General features: G+C 37.4%; 1 protein-coding gene across 1 annotated transcript in view; it reads left to right on the top strand.

Moving 5' to 3' along the window:
* The window catches only part of PCDH15 (protocadherin related 15), a 403,619-nt gene that overhangs the window by 263,573 nt on the left and 115,255 nt on the right, over positions 1–24,791 (top strand). The window contains exons 20-21 of the mRNA XM_070946499.1: positions 1,449–1,673; positions 23,893–24,009. Of these exons, the coding sequence (XP_070802600.1) occupies positions 1,449–1,673; positions 23,893–24,009 (342 nt within the window). The remainder of the gene's footprint in view (positions 1–1,448; positions 1,674–23,892; positions 24,010–24,791) is intronic.

The raw sequence follows: 24,791 nt of genomic DNA, 5'->3' as shown, positions 1-24,791 counted from the left end.
TGCTTCTCACCTTGATTAGTTTCCATCCATTGTTTCTTGTCTTGCCTTCAGGTGCTTTGGAAAATAAGTTAACCCCCCTCTTCTTTGTCACAGCCCTGCAAATACTGGAATGCTGCTATCATGTCACTCCAAAGGAAAAAAATATTAGTATTTTACGAATACTATACGCGCAACACTGATATACCAACACCAGATAAAGTAATCAATAAAATTATGGAATATGCGGCATTAGATAGACTCACAAAGGAATTACAAAATAGGGAAGAACATGACTTTTACTTAGTATGGGAAAAGTGGTATAGTTGGTTGAAAGATAGGAAAGAGATGAAGCAATAGGAAGTAAATAAAATGACCAAATATAATATGATGGAAACAAAGAACAGACATGGGTCAACAAAGATCAATATTAGATAGATAAAAGGGAATGACCAAATAAGGAAGAGTCAAAATACAAAGAGAAATGTATATTATAGTTACGACAAACTGGACATGTATTGAAATGGATGTTTATATGTTTTTATGTTTTATACGTTTCATTGTTCTGTTTAGTTTATACTTATAAATAATATATATATATATATTAAAAAATATTAATAAATATTAAGAGATTTACTATTAAATTAATTAACCATAATGACATTCAGTGTTTTAAATCAGAAAAACCATTCCTTGAGTTATCATTAGAAATATTTACAGTCCAACATTGAATTGAATTAAATTAAATTACATTTTTATAGCTTTGTGCTGTTATGTCAATCTTGACTTCTGGCAACAAAACAAGTCACTGACCCAAAGTCTCCCAGGTAGCTTTGTACATAGGTTTCCTGATTTCTAACCTGTTGATTTAACCACCACATCAAACTGGCTCACAGCTATATTACTATCCTTTGCAAATTTTAACCATCTGTAGAGGCTATTTAAATTCCTCTTTTGACACCAGTATAATACAATTTAATATATTTATTTGAATGCCTTCAAAACAATTCTTTAAAAAATGAAAGGAAAACATTAATCATAGATAGAGCTTGCGTTAACAGTGGAGCATTTGTGACTACCGTCTTGTTACATTTACCAAAATATCCCTCCATTTTTTTTTAAAAAAAAATGTCAGTCTCTTGAAACTACCAAATTTCATGACATGTGATAATTGCATGAGAATCCAGACATTTTTATACGATTGGTATTTTTATTTATTAGCAATTCTGTCATCACACAGCATCATGTGATAATATCCAGCTCCTAAAGATATTCCTCATTCTTGATACTTAGGTTTCATGCCCTCAAATAGATAAATGGGTTTGAGGGAGATGATTTTTTGGGAGGGGTGTTTTGGTGTATGTGTGTACATTAAAGACATGAAATCAATGTTGCAAAAAGTGTTTTGAGAGGATGGATGCTTTAGTGATGAAATTTGTAAACCCTAAAATCCTGTTCTTCATTTCCTCAAGGCTAAGGACGTTGACCTTGGTTCCAACATTACCTATGGAATACGAAGTCAGGGACCGCTCCAGTTTTTTGCATTGAACAAATTTACAGGCGAACTGTCACTTCGAAAGTCCTTGGATTTTGAATCTTTTTCTGGCACAGAAGCAACATTCACTTTTTTAGTGGAAGCCTTCGATGTCGGAGGAACGATGCCTCCAGGCCTTGCTACTGTGACTGTGAGAATAAAGGTAAGAATTACATTCCCTTCTCCCCTTCTCTGTTCCTATAATCTATGCTTGATGCTTTCAAACAAGACCCAGATGCATCTTTAAAAGAATTTAAAAAATATTCCAAAAAAGACTTATTTTTCTTTTGTAATCTTGACTCTATTTCATTCGTATAGGCTGACTTTTAGAAGAATAACTTGTTCAAATTTATAATGCGTTTCATCCCATAATTAAAGAACTATTTCTTGGTTCATGGAGCTGTGAGCTCCAAAATTGAATGGGTGAATCTTTTAAAATACCCCATAGATGGAAAGAAACACTTGACTGAAGTGGTAATATCTATATTACAGTTTAAGTCCTCAGAAATCCACAGTTTTATTATCTTTACTTAGGAACCAGCTGCTTGTGTGAACTGAACCAACATTCTAGTTTCTGTTATCATGAAGTTCTAGCTTTCTGTCCACAACATGACTAATCTACTCTTAAAAATATACCGGTAAATGTTTCTGTTTTCATGAGTTGCTGTGCAATCTGCTTATCTTTATCTTGGGAGCTTTAAGTAGCTCTTCACTTGAATGTTTAGGTATATTATTTATTTATTTATTTATTTATTTATTTATTTATTTATTTATTTATTTATTTATTTATTTATTTATTTATTTATTTATTTATTTATTTGATTTATATGCCGCCCTTCTCCGGAGACTCAGGGCGGCTTACAATACTTTTTAAGCAATAGCCTTCATACTTTTGTATATACCTGCTTAGTAGGGCTTTTTGGGCCCCCCTAAGCAGTGTTCTATTTTATACAAAGTCAGCTTATTGAGCCTGGTCAATAAGCCAACCTTGAGCCTGGTGAGAATTGAACTCGCAGTAATTGCAGGCAGCTGGCAGCTAACAGTAGTTTAGTCCACTGCGCCACCATTTTTCATTTCATTTTTCATTTTTATATATTTCAAATGTATATAAAGGTATTAGTGAAAAGCGTGAATGGTCCAAACTCATATTTGCAAAGGTATATCAAGTTAATATACAATTGATTACTTACCAATTGCTGAATTAAATGTATTTATTTATGTAGGATCTGTGAAACACAACACAACACAATATCCGTTTGTGAAATACTGAAAATTGTATGCATGTTGTCAATGGGCTTACATATAGATATGTTTTTGGAATGGTCTGAATGTAACATCACCTGTGAAATTACTGTTCTAGGATCTTTCTTATGTCTGGAAGATACAAGCTTTTGTTGTTGTTGTTTTCCTTTAGTGCCTAAATATGTTGCAGGAGAGTTAATATATCATTCACCAGTGTCATACAGGGCTATTTTTAATGGCATAGTCAATGGAGAAATATCATTGTTTCAATGCATGCAATTTTTTTTAAAAAATTTTTTTATTCATTTTATATTTTAAATTACTAACATTACAAACAACATATACAATATTTCACCCTGTGCTATACATAAGAAAGGAAGATTTGGTTCTTCGGATATATCCTCATGATCGCCAAAATCCACGTTCTCAGGGTACAGGTACTGAAGCATCCAATTTTCCCAGCGCATAGTCCACAAATGGTTTCCAAATTTTCCAGAAAATATCTTCTTTATAGTCACCATTTCTAATTTTAATATCACATGTCATTTTATCATTTAAAGCTAATTTCCACATTTCACAATACCATTCTTCTATTCTAAAATTCACATCTAATTTCCAATATCTGGCTATTATAATTCTACCCATTATAATCATAATTCTAATCAATTCTTTCTCATATTTTGTTGCATGCAAATTTTGTAATAGGGAGACAGTTTCCTGTATATCTGCTTGTCCAATAATTTTTTCAATTCTATTTCCATGACATAGAGAATCAAAGGACCAATTTTATGGAAGATAGAATTGATTAGAATTTATTAATACTACATTTTGTTCAATATAAAAAATAACTAATAGAAATTCTGTTTAGATCCATTCTTGCTACTTCTTACTCCAGATGTTAAGTAATCATTATTCATAATAATTGGCATTGTCCATGTTTTCCTAAATTTCAATGCTCTTAAATTTTTCTTTCAAATGTTAACATGAACAATAAGCTTATTTCTTTATTCATAACAAGAAATGGGGAGGTGAGCTGTGTTTAACTTTTTATTGTTCTGTCATATCTTACCATTTTACCATTCTAACTGTATGAAATGTACTGGAACAATCAATAGCTAGAGAAACACACATCACATACAGGCTAGATCATCCTTCAGAATCATTTGGGAAAAGATAGGGAAAAGGAATCAACTGCTTTGCAGAATTATCTTGCTTGCCATTTTCTTTTTTAAAGGATGAAGGAAAGCACAAGATAGTCGATCCCAATCAATATGGAAAACCTAGGGCTCTTAGCTATAGCTTTAAATGCTTTCCTCCTATGTCAAGACTGGAAATCTTGACAATTTCAGAAAAAAATGAAAACACAGGTTCACAAATGATTTAGAAACCAAAGCTGATGAAGAACTGGAAATGTTTGCTTGAAGAGAAATATGATAGTATTCTTCAAATACATGAAAGGATGGTGTTAAGTCGCAAAGAAGGTTCATCCACTATCCTTAGTCATGCATAGGTTCAGTTCTAAATATCTGTCTTGCATGATTGCCTGAAGAAATTTCTTTCCAGTAGTCTTCCCTTATTTTACTATGTATTTCATTCCATCACATGAGTGACGCTTGTGCTGAACATCAAATGCCAGCAGGAAATACGGAGTACAAGGATAACTATGGCCCTATGTTGATGCGCTGAAGATCTACTGTAGAAAAGTCAGAATAAAATAACACATAAAAATATGACATACACTGCTATAGAAGTGCATTAATTACCAAAGCAACTATAAATCTAAAATATTGCAGACTATGAATTAAAATATATATCATCTAAAAACAAGATAAGCAGTATGTGTTTAAACCTAAAGAGATAAATCAAAAAGAAGTGATTATTTCTGCAAGCCGCTAAGCCTTATTTTCATTGCGGCAACACCAAATTTGGCTACTGCACAAGTGATAAAGAGTTTTGGATCTTTTAGAAGATGGTTCATATAGAAATTGTCTGGTCTTCCTGGAACTTTACAGGAATACTTCCTGGAATATTAGAAGCAGATTACAACTGTTGGAACTTTTAAAACCAAGAGTCATATGGAAACAAATCAAGGTCTCTCTGTATTCCAGAGTGTAGAACACAGAATATTTATTATTTATTTATTAGTCATATTTCTATGCCGCCCACTCTCCGAGGACTCTGGGCGGCTTGCACCAAAGACAGTATACTAAATAGCATATTGCCCCCAACAATCTGGGTCCTCATTTTACATATCTCGGAAGGATGGAAGGCTGAGTCAACCTTGAGCCGGTGAGATTTGATCCGCTGATCTGCTAAATTAGCAGTCAGCTGAAGTAGCTGCAGTACTGCACTCTAACCACTGAGCCACCTCGGCTCTTCCGATAACCAGTTTAGGTTACAGAAAGACACATGCCATTCTCTATGAATGTGAGAAGGAAAAACCTCCTAAAAGAGTGAATCACGTTATCAAGAGAGGATGCATACAGGTAGATGCTAGAAAGTCATCTGTCAGTTCTATTTTCCTCACTGAAAAAGATTTTGGGGTCAATGGTTGAACACCCCTCCCAACTACTTCAAAAGTTTTGGTTATTCTTTCCTATCTTAGAATAAACAATTTAGGCCAAAAACTAGAATAAATGCCATTATCAAAGCTTTCTTGATTGATTCTGCATCCTTATATAAGAGAACTCCTTTCTCAACCACCTTCAGGAGACACTAAAAAAAATTCTGCCATGTTGAAACTGCTTACAAGGAGTTGCATTTTTTTGAGCCCTTCAACCTTTCTCAATCCCTTCACTTTTCTGGGTTGCTTAGATTGCTAATGAGAAAACAAGACAAGAAATAGCTGCATAGTTTAGGCACCAACAAAGGAGTCTTACCTATTAGTCAGGATTTAGCTAAATGGTTAAGCGTAGGGATCAGGCATCTAGTTAAGGCAACCATAGGAAATACTAATTGGGGACAGAGTAAGAGGTTCCTTATCATTAAGCTTCTGCAAAGGAACAGGGGTACCTGTGCTTTTGTGGAGAAAAGAAGGAAAAAACGAGTTTCACAAGGCAAGTCTTAGTCTGCTAATTAAAGGGGAACTCATTCACAATAATTTAGCATCGTCTGATCTGTATGTTTGAAGAAGCCAGGAGACTCTAGTATCAAAGCACCCACTCTTCATTCAGTCTGAGTTTGATTAATCACTCTAAATATTATTTAACTTCTTGGAAAGCCTGAAATTTCCTTGATCTGATAATATTTTGTTCTTCCACCCTATGAACTTAAATGGGTACAGGTAGTCCTCGATTTACAACCGTTCACTTAATGACTGTTTGAAATTACAATGGCAGTGAAAAAAGTGAGTTATGACTGTTTTTCACACTTACAACCATCGCAGCCTTCCCATGGTCACGTGACTGAAATTAAGATACTTGGCAACTGGCAGGTATTCATGACGGTTGCAGTATCCCAGGTCATGTGATCACCATTTCAGAGGTGGGCTTCAGCAGGTTCTGACCAGTTCTGGAGAACCGTTAGCGGAAATTTTGAGTAGTTCGGAGAACCGGTAGTAAAAATTCTGACTGGCTCCACCCACATCTATTCTCTGCCTCCCAAGTCCCAGCTGATTGGGAGGAAATGGGGATTTTGCAGTAACCTTCTCCTGGATTGGGGTGGGAATGGAGATTTTATAGTATCCTTCCCCTGCCACGCCCACCAAGCCACGTCCACCAAGCCATGCCACGCCCACCAAGCCATGCCCACAGAACCGGTAGTAAAAATTTTTGAAACCCACCCACTGCACCATTTGTGACCTTCTGACAAGCAAAGTCAATGGGGCAGCCAGATTCATTTAACTCCCATGCTATTAACTTAATTACTGCTGTGATTCACAACCAAGATAGGTTGTAAAATGGGGCAAAATTCACTTTACTGTCTTGCTTGGCAACAGAACCTTTGGGCTCAATTGTGATTGTAAGTCAAGGACAACCTGTATTGGATTTCTTATCTTAATGCCTGGTTTGTACTTTAAGTGTGGTTTCTGACTCTTCCTTTGGCTTTCACTGTGTTTTACTAAATGCCTTTTAGGAAGCGGGTAGGATGCCATATCTAATCTTTCTCTTTGTTAAGCTACAGCTCATGAGAGTAACCTTTCATCTCTTTGTGACTTTTACTCTGGATACTAATATTTTTTACATCAATCACTACATCCTTTTACAACCCAGGAAATTATGATACTGATTCTATCATCCTGTAATCAACAACAACAAAAAAAGAGTTTTTGATTATATAATAGTTTGCTTCTCTTCTTTTGTAGTTTGATATTTGTATTAGATCGTGCTAAAAAAAATGAATGCATCCAAGACACAAAAGTCAATATTTTTGATCGGTGATATTTGGATTGAAAAATGCTCCATTTAAAGTACAGTACAGTTATTTTGTGTAAATTTTTAGATAATAAATCTTGCCTGAAGATTTGAATAGAAGCCATGTTATAACCACTACTATTTTGCTGACAGCATTTTTTTCCCCTGACAGTATCATCTGTGGTTTTATTGTTCATGTACAAGACCTTCACCTTAGATGGTACGCTCTCTCATTCATTTTTAATAATGTTCCATCTCTGTGCCTACATAAAAAATAAAGATATTGCCTGCGGGAAAAAAAATCTAAAACTGTCCATCTGTTTCTTGATAGTATTGATTTTCCATCTGAACTTTTCAGACATTTCTATTATAGAAAAAACATAAAATTATGTTGGGGAGCATTTGCACTGAATGTTGAGTGATGTCCAGTTAAGGATATCCTAGTTCATAGAATCAGATTTCTTATGAAGAAAGCAACATGGGACAGAATATATACTAGCAGTTATGGAGACTGGAAATACCTATAAGCCTTTTTGAATGCCATAAGCACAGCAGCAGGCATATCCACAGCTAATTTTGGTTACCCCAAAGTCTTGGAAACTGAGCAAGGAAGCTTGTAGTGTGTATTTTGGATGCAAATTAACTCAGATTATAAAGCTGTACCCTAGAAAGTGGGAAAAAGCATGAAATCACTTGAGATGAAACCTAAGGGAGAATTTTTTTAAAATCTTGGTTGAGAAGCAGGTACTGTTTCATCTCATATTGTCTCTCGATTGAGAACTAGATCTATACTATGATATATAGATAACATTTTTTCAGGAAATTACTAAAACAGTACAATCTTAGGTTTGTCTATTCAAAAATTGGTCTCATTGAATGCAGTTGGACTCCATGTTAGGATAGTGGGTATAGAAATGCAGCTGTGTGTTTATGGCTGAACAAAATGAAGGCACTGAGCATGGAGTTCAGGCTTACCCTCCCTCTTTTTAATAAAGTTTAGATACATTGTTCAGAGGTTGTATTAATTCTGTTATAGCATTCGGTGATGTAAAAACAAGAAGAGCAATTGTCTGTGTAATATCATGTAATATCATACAAAGGCTGTGCCTAAATATGATTCCAGAATCATCAAATCCTTGACATGCTCTTCCATTTTGCAATAAATGTTTATTAGGTCTTATGTCATAGAGTCTATGAATCCTTGTGTCTCTTAAAAAGTCATTTATTTTCTTGTGTGGCTAGCATGCAGCAACGTCTTCATCATATCCTATCATGTCAGAGGTTAAGTCATTCCCAATATTATTAATTATTATATTAACCACTAAATTTATTCTACATTTATACTTTAGCAACAGGTTGGCCACCAAATACACCATATTTATGCTACATTTATAATGTAGTTACAAATTTATGGAATCACTATAATGGAATTATAAATGGACATTACATCTAAATCAAGCAGCTGATTGTCCCCCACTTCTGAGCAGTCAGAAACAAAATTGGGAAGTGTTGATGAAAATTCTCAATCATCCAGATAGAGTTGTCTGGAAGTTGAGTCATGGCAATTGGAATTATTTTCCTGATTTGAAACATTTCATTGCTTATCTAAGTAGCTTCTTCAGTCTGAGTAAGTTGGTTAGAGGGTCTCCATATATATCCTCAGATCAGCTAATCTGGATAGGCTCATTAGGTGAGTAGACAGAGAGTCAAATGTTCCAACTCCTAAATCCTTTACCCTAGGTGGATTGTGAAGTGTGGCCTCCCTGGTGAACTTGGGTAGTAGTCTTAATCTTCCTGGGGAACTGAGGAAACCATGCTTTGAGAGAAAAGTGAAGGAATCCATTTATGCCAAAGTGGTAAATGCTTCCCTCAATAGATGTGGAGGCCTCAGCTACAACCTGTCCCCCATTTTTTTTTATGCTGCTCTTTTTTCAGTCCTCAGGAAGATTAAGACCACATCACAGGAATTAGAACATTCACATCCCAATGACTTTCTGCCTATTACCTATTGAATCTATCCAGATTAGGTGAAAAATGAAATTTCCCTGGAAGACATAAATGGGGTCCCTCTAACCAACTTGCTCAGACTGAAACAGTGACTTGGATAAACAATGGAATACTTCAAGCCAACAAGAAAAGAAGTCCAGTTGCCATTACTCAACTTCAAGACAAAGCTTGGAAGTATTTTTCAGTGATGAGGTTGTCCCTCTGGACAACCCTATTGGAAATTCATCCGCCTGTAACATTGTTCGCCTTCCAGAAAAATCTGGACACAAGAGCTTTTCCTGAGGAATTCTGAGCCATTTTGTTTTATTTGTCTTTATGTTTCTATAGTTTAGTGAATTTTCTTATTTTGTGAGTTAGTCAGACTCCTGTGATTATGATGAGATGCAAACCTGATTAATAGATAGACTATATTCTACTTCCATTGCATCAAAAACATTATAAAAGTATATAAGCAATCTAGTCCTTTGAAAACTACCAAAATTATACCGAAGTTGCTATGAACAGCGCCTAAATTCAGATGGGCTTCCTGCAAACTCAAAATGCTGGACAGCCAACTGGCAACAAAATCCAACCCAAAAAGAGAAAGGCAGGTGCATATTAGCAAGGAAACCTCTTTGAAAACTTTGAAAGCACGGTCAAAAAGATAAAGCTTTCTGAACCCATATTAAACTACAAAGTGGCAATGAGGTAATGTCATTTACAAATGCAGACCAAATTAAGTTCACTAGTATCCCAATCTAATCAGCCTAATATACTGCATGTGATGAATTTACAGGATATATTAGCATTCATGGACAATTTTGGCCTCATGTTACTATAGTACAGGAAGGTTAATCTGTGTCTAACATTGATATGTAAGCCTTTTTCCTTATTACACATGTTTTGGGAGATTCAACCTGGAATAGAATGTGGATGTCAGCATCCCAGCACTGACATATAATAAAGGGAGGAGAAGCCTGAACTTTTGCCTACTAAATCCCTTTGAAGATTCTGTCTCCTCGGAGATGGGAGAGGGGGGAGACATTCCTGTAATCTGATGAAGAAGGGATCAGGAAAGTGACTTGGAAGATAGCCAATGAGAAGCAGAGAATTGGGGACCAGAAAGGAGGGATTGGGGGGCAAAGGTCAGTACTGACCGCAAAACAGCCAGGATCAGATTGCTGTACTCGAATAAAGAGAAAATTTCCTTAAAGATCGGCAGTTTGGAAATTCTTTTATTTTGAGATAGCATCGAAACCTGACAGTGAGAATGGCCTTGGAAGTTAGAAAAAGAAGAAATGCTCCCCAGGGAATGATTGGATAAAGAATAGCACACAACTGAGTAAGAAAGGATCAGTCCTAATTTATCAGGTGATTAAAAAATGAAGTGTCATCCTTGGGACTCTATGCTTGGTTGTTTTCTTGCAAATGTTTCAATACTAAACTAGGTAACGTTATCACTGCAAAACAAAAGTGGTAAAAAGAGACATTAGGAGTTTTGTACTTTTAGACATGCAAGATTCTGTTCATGTAGTCCTAGAATAAAGTAGCATTAGCTCATCTTGTCATGTTTCCTGTCTGGTCTACTTGGGATGCTGACACTACCGGAAAAACCATGAACATTGGATTTAGATTTAAAATGCATTTGTTTATTTATTTACCTGTGGTTTCATGTAGTTTTAGGGACAGCTTTCAAAAATGCAATTTTGCCAAGGTGCTCAAAAGATGAAACACTTGTTTCAGGTTACTGATATACACACGCTGTACAGATTTGTGTGACATTACTGTACAGTTTTAGTGCTTTCAATACCTTTAGTGCTTGCAATATATTTGAAGGTCATAGTCATGTCAAGGCTGTTATCTTCCTTTTATCTGTTCACACCAGTATTTAATGCCTTGGGTCTAATACTGTTAAACATTTTTCTTGGACCATTTCTTTGTTTTTCTCCTTTCTAACTAACTTCTTTTAACTTTTATTACACTATTTTAGTAGCACTACTATATATCATTATTACAAATATTCCATTCATTACAATGTATTTGCACATTTATAATTTCTCTCATAGTTTCTAAAAGCCTAAAATCTAGATTTGTGAATTTTTAAATGACATTTTATGAGCCGCGGTGGCGCAGTGGTTAGAGTGCATTACTGCAGGCTACTTCTGCTGACTGCTGGCTGCCTGCAATTTAGCAGTTTGAATCTCACCAGGCTCAAGGTTGACTCAGCCTCCCATCCTTCCTAGGTGGGTAAAATGAGGACCCAAGTTGTTGGGGGCAAGGTGCTGACTTTGTATAAAATAGAACCCCGCTTAGGGGGGGGGGGCTGTAAAGCACTGTGAAGTGGTATATAGGTCTAAGTGCTATTGTTATTGCTACTTTTTCAGAGTTTCTCTTTTTTTTTCTTTTGCTTGCAATTTAGAAACTTCAGTGCCAGCCAATCTGTTGCTCTCTCCAGTAGCTGTGCTTGATTATCAGTGCCATCTTATTTCACTATATTTCAGAGCCATATGTTGGATAAAGCTGCTTCAGCAGATCTGAACTCTGAACTTCACTCTGATGTTTAATTGTCTGCATAAGCCCTTTATTGTCTCATATACTTCATTATGAACATTCTCTGTTAATTTAAACAATTACCTTCTTTAGGGCTTACGGAATATTAAATATAAAAACAGGGCCATCGTGCAGCATTAACAACACGGCAGCAATTAATTGGAGATCTATTTAGTTAGACAGAAAAATTGTGATGTTCACTTTATCAAGAGAAGAAATGGGTTGAAAGTTGGTGCAAGGAGATTCTCATCATAAACAACAAGGGCAGCTAGAGCAGCAACATTCTCATCTGGTTTGTTATTTGCTCATTGTTCATTGTATAAACTCAAATGGTGCTTCTATGGTGGACTCAAATAGGCAATTGTGACCCAGAAGAAAAAAGCTCATCAAACATTGTGTGGCAGAGAAAATGCTATCGTGTGAAAATGAATCTGAACCTTTTATAAAATTTAACACTATCAGCTATAATTTCCTGTTATTTCTGGAGTGCATATTGCTATAATTCTGTTTCTGCTTGACAAGTAGATTATGGAATAGGTTGTTTGATGGTTACCATTGGTATACTCAGTGGAAACGGTCCTGAGGAGGGCTGCCATATTGTTCAAGACATACTAGAAGTTAATGATATAGTGTAAGTTTCAAATCTCAGTACCAATTATTCCAACCAAAAATGTAGACTTTTTTAAAGATACAACATCGAACTATCATTTTATCTTGGTTATAGTATAATTACATATATAAAGAAAATAATGCAAGGGGTAGTCAAACTGAAAGCAAATTATCATTCCTAACTTTGGCAATATAAACACCTTTACGGGTAGCATTTTATAAATTAATTCAGTGAGAAAAATCTAAGTAGTACATTTTAAAAAACTGAAATATTTGAACCAGTTATTACATATGTTTTTAGCTTTTGTTTGGTGATATGAATGAGTTTAGCTCATTCATCATAGGTGTAGAAATATTTGTCATCATTGGTTGAGATCCCAAATTAATTGACTGTATTTGTCCAGCATTTCTAGTGTGGCAATTATTTTGTAGATATAAAACATTATTTTCCATGCCTTTATAGATGATGAGTAATTTTACTTGAACATGTAAAGCTGGATAACTAACTGCATGAAGAATTTTAGAATTTAATTTTCTACAATGAATTTATCTCCTATAAATAATCCATAGTAATAACTCCTTCTGTGGGGGCTTTGGGGAGAGATGGAGCAAGGTAATAGTTCCTTCCTTTCTATCTTCCTTCCTTTGAAATTAAAAACTCTGTATAAATAAATTTTCATTGAAAGAAAATAGCTGTAATTCTAAATCCATAATTTTATCTAATTTTGATAAGAACTGTCTTTTCCAAATTACATTATATTCAGTATTTCCAGCCTCTGTGTGGGATTTTTCAAAGGTCATTTAGCTTTTTTTCTTTTTAGAAATGTTAGGTGAAAATAAATTATGAACAAAGTTTCATCTCACTAAAATTATGGGTTCTGTGTAAACGTTTCTATTTAAGAGAAGTATTTAAATGTTTTCTTTGCTGGCCTCCTCAATGACTTAATTTTCTATATATTGTGCCACTTTTCTAAATACATTTTAGCAGAATTAATCCATGTGATTTCTAAAACTAAAGAAAAAAATAATCTATGGCAACAAGCACAAGGGTCACAAGTAACCTTCAAACTAATTTCATGTGAATTTTTGTTTAATTTTAAAGTGGCAAGTAAGAATTCAGTTTAAAGCCTTAAGTAAGAGTTCAGTTTATACCTCTGACAAAAATTAACTATTTCTAACTTTCTAATGTCTGACTTAATATCTAGGAGATGTAAATAATTCCATCCAAGTCAAGATAAGTGTTCCCAAATGATCTCAAGGGTGTTAAGCCCATAATCAGCAGGGATGTTACATAATTGGCACCTGTTTAAAAGAATGTTATTCTGAGAGAAGTGTGAGAGAAAATTGGGGATAAGAGTGGTAGAGCCTTCCAACCTGGGAACACATCATGCAGAGCAATTCATGGTTGTTTTCCCCATGAGTAGACAAGGCAAGGCAAGGCAAGGCAAGGGGATCATGATATCTACCACTCATTGACTTGAAAGGATCCCTCATTAACATTTTACAAGAATGAAATAGGCCCTATTTTATATCCTATAGGGAAATAAAAAAGTAACCAGGGCACAGTTTTGGGTGAAGCTGTTGAGTTCCACAGACATAATAAATTTAAAATTTCAGCTCTAAAGACTGCACTCCTGAGAGTATGTCATGACCTTTCATGTCTCAAGGCTCCAATTTGAAATGAATCAGGACCGATTTTCGGGTAAGCAAGGAAGATTGCTAAGAGATTGTTCCTTGATTAACCAGGTCTGGTTAACCTTTTAATTTGTCCTGATTTCTAACTTGTTTCTTAGCCCTGCTTCCTAATTTATCTTTTGATGTGACTTGTTACTCAGTCTTAACAACTGATTGCAGAACTCTATTTGGGGCCCTTCAGTTGTGAGTATAAGAGAAAGAGAGAAAAACAAGGCTGTAAAGCTTTGGGGAGAGGGAGAAACTTAACAGTTTTCTAAAAATGCTTTTGGTGCACAATTTCTTCCACCAAGGGAATTATACACAGTATAATGGATCTTCTGCACTCTGGGAATGCTTTAATTTATGCTTTGCTCGTATGTTTTTAAACAAAGTACGTCTTATAAAAGCATGTTAAATCTCCAGCCCTGTCTTATGTAAATCTCTCAAAAGTGTTGTACCTGCAACTTTCTACCATTCGGCAAATGGAGAAGGTGCTATAATCTGTTGCTGTCAAGTTTTACAAAAATGCTGAGAAAAGGCAGTAGGCTAATGCTAATGCATTGCATACAGCTAATTTAAAAAACAGGTGGGAAGGGGAAACTATTCTTCCATCCCACCGTCTGCTAAAATTTAATCTTCTGAAAACCCCATAAACCAAAGCATTTGTATTCATGTGACCAACCTTGGAATTAGTTCAGCCGGTTTTTTTCTTTTTCTTTTCAAAAAGTCTTTGTTTGAAGATTATGACTAGAAAAATGAATGAAGGCAACTCCTTAGCTTACTTCAACCATTCCAAACTTAAGTAACTCAATTAACAATTCACACTTAATATATTAATCCTCAAACTAAGCAGTTTTCTGAACTCTCACAACATGCTAAGCTGCAAAAACCAAGATGTGACTTGGTGGATTCTCCCAATTTATTTAATTAAAACATGGCAAAGAAAAGTAAAAAAAAAAAAAAGGCAATAAAGCAGCAGCAATAAAATGTGTAGAAAGTTTTCTCATACTTCATATAATTGCAAACTTTCAGTAAACAAGCATGTTTCATTGTACTCATGTATACATAATTGACCTCTATAATAAAATTCCTTTTAAAACACAAGTAACACCGGGTCTTTAATCTACCAATTGGGACCATACATTTACTTATTGCATTGTCTGGAATGCAACTGTTGGGTCTTTAACTGACCTGCTATAAATACAAAGCTCGTGGTGCGAAAAATATCTCTGGAGACACTAAAAGACTTTTGTCCGTATCAAACTACAAGCCAGTAGGATTTATTTTCAACTTGGATTCTTTAGAATTCCATACAAAATATGTTTTCAGTCTTATCTTGCTGGAAATATGTGTTGTGTTTAGTTGCTATTTCAAAGAACAGAACAGAACAGAATAGAATAACAGAGTTGGAAGGGACCTTGGAGGTCTTCTAATCCAACCCCCTGCTTAGGAAGGAAACCCTATACCAGTGATGGCTAACCTTTTTCTCTTCAGGTGCCAAAAGTGCACGTGCATAAGTGTGACAGAGCGCATGCGTGCCAGCACCCATAATGCAATGTGTGCACCTCATGCACACGCATGAGCCCCCACTCCTCCCGCGCATGCACATGTGCCTTCCCCCCCCCCACATGTGCGTGGGGGTGGGATTCAAAAATTTTAGCAACCTGGACCACAGGCCCATTTCTGGACTTCCGTAACTTCCGGGAGGCCCATTTGTCACCCTCCCCAGGCTCCAGAGGCTTAATGCAAGCCTCCGGGAGGGCGAAAACGGCCTCCCCAGGCTCTGGAGGCCCCTCCAGAGGTTGGAAATGGGCTCATTTCCATATTTCCTGAAATGCATGCCGCAACCCGCCACGCTTCTTCTACCCCCCCATGTATGCACGCGTGACCCTCCGTGCATTCATGCCCGTCTCCCACATGCACCCTGCCCCATGCGCATCCTGAAAATCATCTGGCAGGCGGGAGGCACGCACACATGCACAGTGGACATGAGCTGGGCAATGGCTCGTGTGCCCACAGAGAGGGCTCTGTGTGCCAGCTGTGGCACACATGCCATAGGTTGTCATCACGGCCCTACACCACTTCAGACAAATGGTTATCCAGCATCTTCTTAAAAACTTCCAATGTTGGAGCATTCACAATTTCTGGAGGCAAGTTTTATTTATTTATTTATTTATTTATTTATTTATTTGTCAAACATGTATAAGGTAACAGATATAAGTATAAACGTGATTATGAATACAAGAAATGGATACGAATAAATGGGGACAGTAGGACAGAAACGGTAGGCACGTTGGTGAGCTTATGCATGCCCCTTACAGACCTCTTAGGAGTGGGGTGAGGTCAACAGTAGACAGTCTAAAGTTAAAGTTATGAGGGTTTGGGGATGTAACCACAGAGTCTGGCATTCCAGGTCTTGACCACTCTGTTGCTGAAGTCGTATTTTCTGCAATCGAGTTTGGAGCGGTTTACCTTAAGCTTGTATCTTAATATTAAGTTGTTCCACTGATTAATTGTTCTAACTGTCAGGAAATCTCTCCTTAGTTCTAAGTTGCTTCTCTAAGACTTCAGAATGGATGAGAAAAATTAGCAATTTTAATTCTTGAATTAAGATTTGTCTCAGCTGCAAAATGTGCCTTCAGTACAATATTACTCATCTTTTGGGCTTTCTGAGTGACTCTGTATTTATATTAATCTTGTTGCTATTGATTTGTTTACCATGAAAAAGTAAGCATAACCATTCTAGTCATTTCCTATAGGCAAGGCTATTCTGTAGGAAATACTCAGGAAATGCTCTCTATCATTGCTCTTTTTGGCATTTTAATTTAAAACTCATTTTCAGTACACTAAGGATTTGCGGAACAAATGTTTAAGTATTTTGAATTTGTCATCTTTTCATTGAAAACAATTAAGACAAAAGAAAGAAACATTTGACAGTATTTTTTCTTCCAAAATATTTTCTCATATGTGTTAAATACATATAGAAAAACACAGTTACTCAAAATAACTTTTTGATCCTATTAGTGTCTCTAAAAATGGGCTCAAATGGTAGAATATGTGTTTTTATTTTATTCTTCACAAACTTCCTCTTAAAATAAGGTGGTCATTGGGCATCTTTATATTATTTTTTAAATTACTAGATCGTGTCTAGGAATAGAATTTTGTTTTATCCTAGCCCTGCTGTTTCCTACTTTATTATTTATTTATTGGAACTATTTGTCACCCATCTCGTTTCAAAGTGACTCTGGGCGGCTTACATCTTTAAAAGCATTAAAATTATAAAAGATAAATATTTCTAAAACAGTCAAAGATAAAATTAGTTAAAAGATGAGGGAGGGAACAGGATGTGCAGGGATTGGCTCTAAATTTATCAATCTCTTCCTGTATGAAGTTTCCCCATTTAAACCCCAAGCCAATTGGCAAAGCCAAGTCTTTTGGCCATTATGAAAAATCAGAAGGTTGGGAGTAAGATGTTCCAAAGGGGAGGATCTGCAGTCGAGAAAGCCCTTCTCTTGGTCCCCACTAGTGACTAACTGACTTTCCTGGACAAACTGTGCTTAAATTTTGTATGCAGAGAGTGGAAATCTGATGTTTGGATTGAACAGGTAGATTCTGGAGAGGTTAATACAGGGGTATCAAACTCAAGGCCTGGGGGCTGGATCCAGCTCACGGGGTACTTAGATCTGGCCTGTGGGGCTGCCCTAGAAACAGTGAAGGACCAACCCACAGTGCTTCTTCAAAAATGGAGATTGGGATGGCTGCGTGTGGCCTCCTTGAGCTCCGTTTTCACTGGCAGAAGGTTGCAGGAGGCCATCACAGCTGAAAACAGAACTCACGAGAGGTGCAGGCAGCCCTCCTGAGCTCTGTTTTCAATGGCAGAGAGTTGCAGGAGGACGTCACAGCTGAAGTGGTGCTCGGGAGCCTGTTTTCACTGGCAGAGCACTCGGGCCACCGCAGGTGCCCCCAACGAGTGATGTCGAGCTGCCTACGCCCATCCCAGGCCCCCAAGTTCAAATACAATACAGATGTAGCTCTCAATAAAATTGATCTTGACACCCCTGGTCTAATAGATCCTTTTCCTCTGTTGCCACTGTCCTGTTGATTCATCTTCATTTCTTAAGCAGCCTGCATCTTGGGCCCTTAAAGTGGCTGAACAGCCACCATTCTATACTTCTTATGCGCATTCTCTGCAGAGACTAGCAGCGCTCTGAATATTGAAAGACAATAATATTGCTAGCCATTGTTACCACTTTAATGTCATTTTTATTACCCCATCTGCTTTCCTTTATCTTGACGGCTTTTTTTTTTTTTAAATTCAGCCCTCTTTCCTCCCATGTGCCATGATATTCATCTATAGCTGAGCACTTTTAAAGGGTCAGCTTATCTGGTCATGAATGGGGAAACCTTGAAGGATAAATGCAAGAAGAAAAATAGAAACATTTCTACCGTCTGATGTCTCTCCACATAGGGGGAAACCATCTGGACTTTTTTTAGAAAAACAAACTGAAAATTTAAAACAAATGCAAAGAAAAAAACCCCAAGTAATTTAAAAAGGCTCTGCTATGTATTATGGATCATTCTGAACCTGAAGAGCTTGAGAAGAATGAGCATCGTCCTGGATTACAAGAATTAATTGAAAAGTCTATACCTGAGGAGACACAGTTGCACCCTGGGTCAAGTTGGCAGAGACCATGAGTTAAGTAAAGTCATGAGGCTAGCAACACACCATAAACTATGAAAGAAAGAAATGTGATTTGACAAACGTATCAAGCTGATAGGTAGGCTGTATAAAAGAAATGATGGTTTGATTGGCTTCTTATGCTAAAGTTCTGAGTCCCTAACTGTGATTAACAATATATTGTATTGAATTACCTGAAACCTTTGATTGGAAATTGACTGTTCTTTCCAAATGCAGACTTCTTCTTTTTGCAAAATTAAATTCTTGTTCCTGGTTTCTATGCAAGATGCTTTAACATTGTAATGTGCATTGTGCTACTTCAGTAAATTATTTATGACTGCAATAAATTCCTTTTCTTTGGGTGTACATATACATATATACATATACATATACATATACATATACATATACATATACATATACATATACATATACGCCTGCATATTAGGCAGTTGTATTAACCACTGAGCCATAAGTTCTCCTCCCTTTATCAGCTGAGCCAGGGGAGAGATTAAGTGTTTTTTTTTTCTGTTGAAGCACCTAGTCTACCCCAATATGGGAGGGAACATAGTGCTTCCCTTTTGCCTTTCAGCTCCAATCCAGGAGCCCTCAGGCAGTTGCTATCATGACAAACTATTTTGTACCAAATTTATGTTTGCTGATAAAGAAATAAAGGGAGACTAGTATAGATCTATTTCAAGCTATTTAGCTCTCATCAGCTAGCCATACCCTTACTCAGATTTGAACTTGGGCTGCCTGCATATTAGGCAGTTGTATTAAAATCTGAGCCACAAGTTCTCCTCCCTTTATCAGCTGAGCCAGGAGAGAGATTAAGTGTTTTTTTCTGTCGAAGCACCTGGTCTACCCTAATATGGGAGGGAGTTGATTCCCTTTTGCCTTTCAGCTCCAATCCAGGAGCCCTCAAGTAGTCGCTATCATGACAAACTATTTTGTACCAAATTTATATTTGTGAAAGGTATACTCCTTCCCATATTGGGGTAGACCAGGTGCTTCGACAAGGGCAGTCTGCTTGTCCTGTCTGCCTGTTAGTATATTTGTATGCTTTCACTTATACATATAAATTCAATTCACTTTGCATTTCTATGAAGACTGCCCACAGGTCGTACCACATTCTCCATAGAATGTGGAGAATTCCATAGAATTGGTGTGTGCATAGTGCAGTTTTCAGATGCTAATCAGAGTTCATTGAGAGTTATTCCTAGTAAAAAGGATAGTGGTACCACATCCCTGCCCACAATGAGAAACTGAAAATTTGAAAGGGTCTACCACAATGATGTAAGCTTTCTGTGAATCACTTGAGTAATTAACTAGAAAACAGTTAAGACTTAGAGAGTTCAAATCTGCCTTGTAACATGAATCATAGTAGTCTTCTATCAGGGAAAGTTACAGCTCCAGCTTCTAGAAAATCTGGAATATGAGTTGTTTTCCACAGAGGACAAACAGTGCTGCCATCTTCTCCACTCAGGGATACACAATAGTTACCCTTTGTAGTTACTGGCATGTTATCGTCATCAACAGCCATTCACTTGTGTTCAACCCTCACCCACTATGGATCAGCACTGCCCATGCCCCTCTGTCTCATACTGTCTCCTTCAGATCCACTATGATCATCCCAGTGTCATATTTTATCGTGTCCAGCCAGCGGGTATCAGGGTGACCCTGCCTCCTTTTTCCGCTGATCATTCCCAGCATGATTTACTTTTTGAGTATGTCAGCTCTCATGACATGGCCAAAGTATGACAGCCTCTATTTGGCTGGCTTCAAGTGATATCTTTGGTGAAGTTTGGTCTAGGACTTTGTTTATTTTTGCAGTCCAAGGGGTGACTGGACAGCGCTACAGTTCAAAGGCATGATCTTGGACTAAATGCATGATCTTGGACTAAATGCTAATGAGGGATCTTGGTCCCTCATTAGCTGAATTGGATAACACTAGCTACAGGGTAAAGTCTCTTGAAGCTGCTATAGATGCCTGTCTGGAGCCTTTAAAGGTAGACAATCGGTTTGATTTCCTTCTTCAATTTCTGACTCGGAAGCTTCAAGTGAAATTGAAACCAACTGCAGTCTTCTAATCTAAAGCAAAATTAAGTAACTCAGTGGCACTTGTACTCATAATTTGTAATAGTTTATGATTTTTTTTTTTAAAGAAATCCTTTCCTTGGTCTCCTCAACCTCTGACCTTTGCCTTATAATGTATAAACAAAATATCCAGAGGGGGAAAAATTGTAATTAGCCTTATTATATTTAGCTGAGTTTTATCAAAGAAAGTTAAATGTATTCACAAATCTCTCTGCTTTGTCTCTACTCACTGCTCAAGTGAACAAATTCATGAAATCCTGGATGCAATGCTTAATCTTATACTACAGATGGAAGGCAATTAGCTAAGGTTATTAATTTACCATTATCGGGTTGCTTCTGCTCTTAATTAGCTGTAAAAAGATTGATAAAGGGGGCACTGAATGTCTGTACCCAAAGGAAGCCTATTAGAGAACAAGGGAAGAAAAGACAAAAACAAATGGAGTCAGTTGGGAAGCACAGGAAAGAGTTTTTATAAAGCATACTGATTTGGGCTATTTAGAGCCTACTATTTTTTCCTAGGCAAGGTTTTCCTGTGGGGTCTGGGTAATGTGTGAGTCTTATTAAGAAATATGTCAGAGAATACATATTAAGGCTGTATGCCCTTTTCTTTAATCACTTGTCCACCAAGGCACTACAGGTGTGTCTGTTTATTCATTCCATCCTGGTGTACAGAAGATCTTCCAAATAACAAACCAGAAGTAGAATTTCATGTCTTAGCCTGACAAAAAAATTGAACATGTGCATTAAATAGCAGTGTGCTTCACCTTGCTGTAGCTTGTAGAATCTTCTCCATTTTTCATAGAACCAAAGTTCATAGACTTGAAAGTTACCTTCCACGTTTCCCCGAAAAGAAGACCAGGGCTTATTTTTTTTTCGGGGGGTCTTATTTTTTCCCCATGTATGAGCGGCCCACTTCTTCTGCTTTCTTGTGGCAGGGTAGAGGCTGTACTGCATGCTAGCACCACCTCCGCAAGGTGGTGGTGTGGAGCTGCCCCATGCACCCCGCACCAGCTTACCTCAGGGCCTCCGCAGCCAGGCCACCCATGCCCCAACACCTGTCTCAGCGCATGGCCATGGCACCAGCAGCCCCATCTAGCAGGATCCTGCGTGGCCACCGGCCCACATTTTATGCTTGCTCATGACCGCAATGGAGCAAGATGCCAAGCAATGCAACGGTGCCATGACCATGAGGTGAGAGGGTGGAGCTGCCCCACATGCCGCACACCGTCTTACCTCAGGGTCCCCTCAGCCAGGTTATCCATCCCATGACATCTGCCTTGCCTCGCGGCTGCGGCACCAACATTCCACTCAGCCTCCTGCTCTGTTGCAGCCATGAACAAGCAGAAGAAGTGGGCCGGCAACCACATGGGCTCCTGCTGCAGATGGCTGTCAGTTTTGCCACCACAAGGCAGGTGTCGGGGCGTGGATTTGGTCTGGTTGCAGAGGTCCCGAGGTAAGCCTTGTCTCATGGTTGCGGCACCGTGAACAACCAGATAGAATGGGGGGGGGCAGCTGCGCAGGTTCATAATTAGAACTTATTTTGAGGCTAGGGCTTAAATTAGGCGCATGAGTAAAAACATGCTAGGGCTTATTTATGGAATAGGTCTTATATTCAGGAAAACGGTATTTGCAGGATTACTTGCTTCTGGTTAATTCATGCCACCATATCTGACAAGATGGTCATACTCTGGGTCCCATCTATTGAACAATGCCATCTGCTGGGACTCAGGAAATGTGCCTCGTCTATTACAAAATCTACCCTTTTGAACACCCTATCTTCTAAAATTTGTAGAGCCCTGCCTTTGTTAGTATTTTAGAAATCCTTGAAGACTTGGTTGTTCCCTTGATCATGGGATCTGTTTGGTGAGGTGAGCCTGTCACTGTTTCTCTTTTTTTCTTATTAGAGTTGTGTTTATCTCGAGCGACCATTGCATTCATTAGTTTTACAGTTGGCTTTGGATTTAACCTTATGTGCATGCCCTAAAGTTGCGATGGCTGATTATATAAATTAATGCAATCAAGTTCATCATGGTCATAGATAAATATCACTCATGTGGTTTGTGTAGTTAATTAAAGCTGTAATCCAGGATGCTGTTTGATGAATGGAAACATCTGCAAAAAATGGATGCAGTCCTAGAAATCATATTTGTTTGATGTTTTTGATAGAAGAGACAAAATGGTTTTCTGGCAATTCTGCAGAGGTTAGTAGTAGTGACCTGCAAATTTCCTCTTGAGCACCAGGCTGGAGCAACAAAGAGTTTCAAATTAAGAATCAGACAATATTGTCAAACAATATCGAGATGGAGTAGATCTCAAATGATCTAAGCGCCAGAGCTCACTGTAACAGCATTGCCAAAAAGGCATTAAGAGTTGTTAACCTAATCTTGTGAAGCTTCTTCTCCGGCAATATTGTACTTCAAACTAGGGCATACAAAACCTTTGCTAGACCAATTCTCGAATACAGCTCATCTGCCTGGAATCCTCACTGTATACTGGACATTAATACAATTGAGCGAGTCCAGAGGTATTTCACGAGAAGAGTCCTCCACTCCTCTGCTCGCAACAGAATACCTTATCCCACCAGGCTTGAAATGTTGGACTTGGACAACTTAGAACTACGCCGCCTACGGTCTGACCTAACCATAGTACACAAAATTATCTGCTACAATGTCTACCTGTCAATGAGTACTTCAGCTTCAACCGCAATAATACACGAGCACACAATAGATACAAACTCAAGGTAAACTGCTCTAAACTTGATTGCAGAAAATACGACTTCAGCAACAGAGTGGTCAATGCCTGGAATGCATTACCTGACTCTGTGGTTTCATCCCCAAACCCTCCGTAACTTTAACCTTAGACTGTCTACTGTTGACTTCACCTCATTTCTAAGAGGTCTGTAAGGGGCATGCATAAGAGCACCAACGTGCCTACTGTCCCTGTATACTGTCCCCATTTATTTGTATCCTTATCCTTATCCTGTATTCATATTCATGTTTATACTTATACCTGTTATCTCATATATGTTTGACAAACTAACTAAGTAAATAAACAATTATTGCTTCCAAACAGGCTGCTTGGGGGGGGGGGGGGGTAGGGAGGAACAAATGTCACCAAGATTTTTTTTTTAAAAAAGTTGCATGTTCATAACTTCATTCTAGATTTGAGAATCTTTTTTTTTTAATGTTTTGCAGGATATGAACGATTATTCCCCAGTATTTAGCAAAACTCTGTACAGGGGCATGGTTGCTCCTGATGCGATCAAGGGCACTGTTATCACAATGGTAGAAGCAGAAGATCAGGACCCACCGGTAAGCAAAGAAAGGCTTTCTTAATATATTTTTTTATGCAAGAAGAATTTCTTTTAAAACCACATAAATGGATTTAATCCTTTGAACAATGGAAGTGATTACTGCATATGGATTTCACAGCAGTAGCTTTAATACTAGCCTATCCTGAAGCTGCACTTCAATTACTGTTTCCAAGATTGATAAGCTACAATGCAAATCTTTTTCCCCCAAAACCAGCATTTTCCCCACTCTCTGTCCCAGGTTTCTTTTTGATGGAATAATTGCTGTTAGAAATCTTTAGTGGGTCTCAGCATGCAGATGGAACAGAGGATAAGCAGGAAATGCATTTCAAATAGCTAATCAGCTAGTTCAAATAACTCTGTAGTTCCAACAGGAAATAAATATTTTGAAGGGTTATTATGCCAGTGTTTTGTCATTTCTTCAAATCTTTCAGCAAGAAATGTACCTGTAGAAAAAGCCTAATTAAACTCTTTAAAAAAGGAGTGCAAGTTTTGACAACTGCATGCAATTAAGTATTTTCTTCCCAACAATGTTCACTTTTCAAATGCCGACACTGAATTGAAAGTGCTCTTAATGCTAAATTCTGACTTCCTTATCAAGGTACTGAAGATGGTAAGTAGTCAAAAATGTAATTTGAATTTTTAACAAGCAACACTTATGTTAGATTGTCAAGAAGGTTAATATTAATAATTGTTACAGGGGAAGTTTTCATAATTGATTGCTTATGGGAGAATGTCATATTGATGGCATATATTTATTGGAAGACTGATATCCTTCCTATA

Source organism: Pituophis catenifer, unplaced genomic scaffold, assembly GCF_029215685.1.
Source record: "Pituophis catenifer annectens isolate HBS135680 unplaced genomic scaffold, rPitCat1.0.hap2 SCAF_6, whole genome shotgun sequence".
Classification (NCBI taxonomy): Eukaryota; Metazoa; Chordata; class Lepidosauria; order Squamata; family Colubridae; genus Pituophis; species Pituophis catenifer.
Note: the sequence above shows the minus strand (reverse complement) of the source record. Positions and strands in the feature narration are given on the sequence as shown.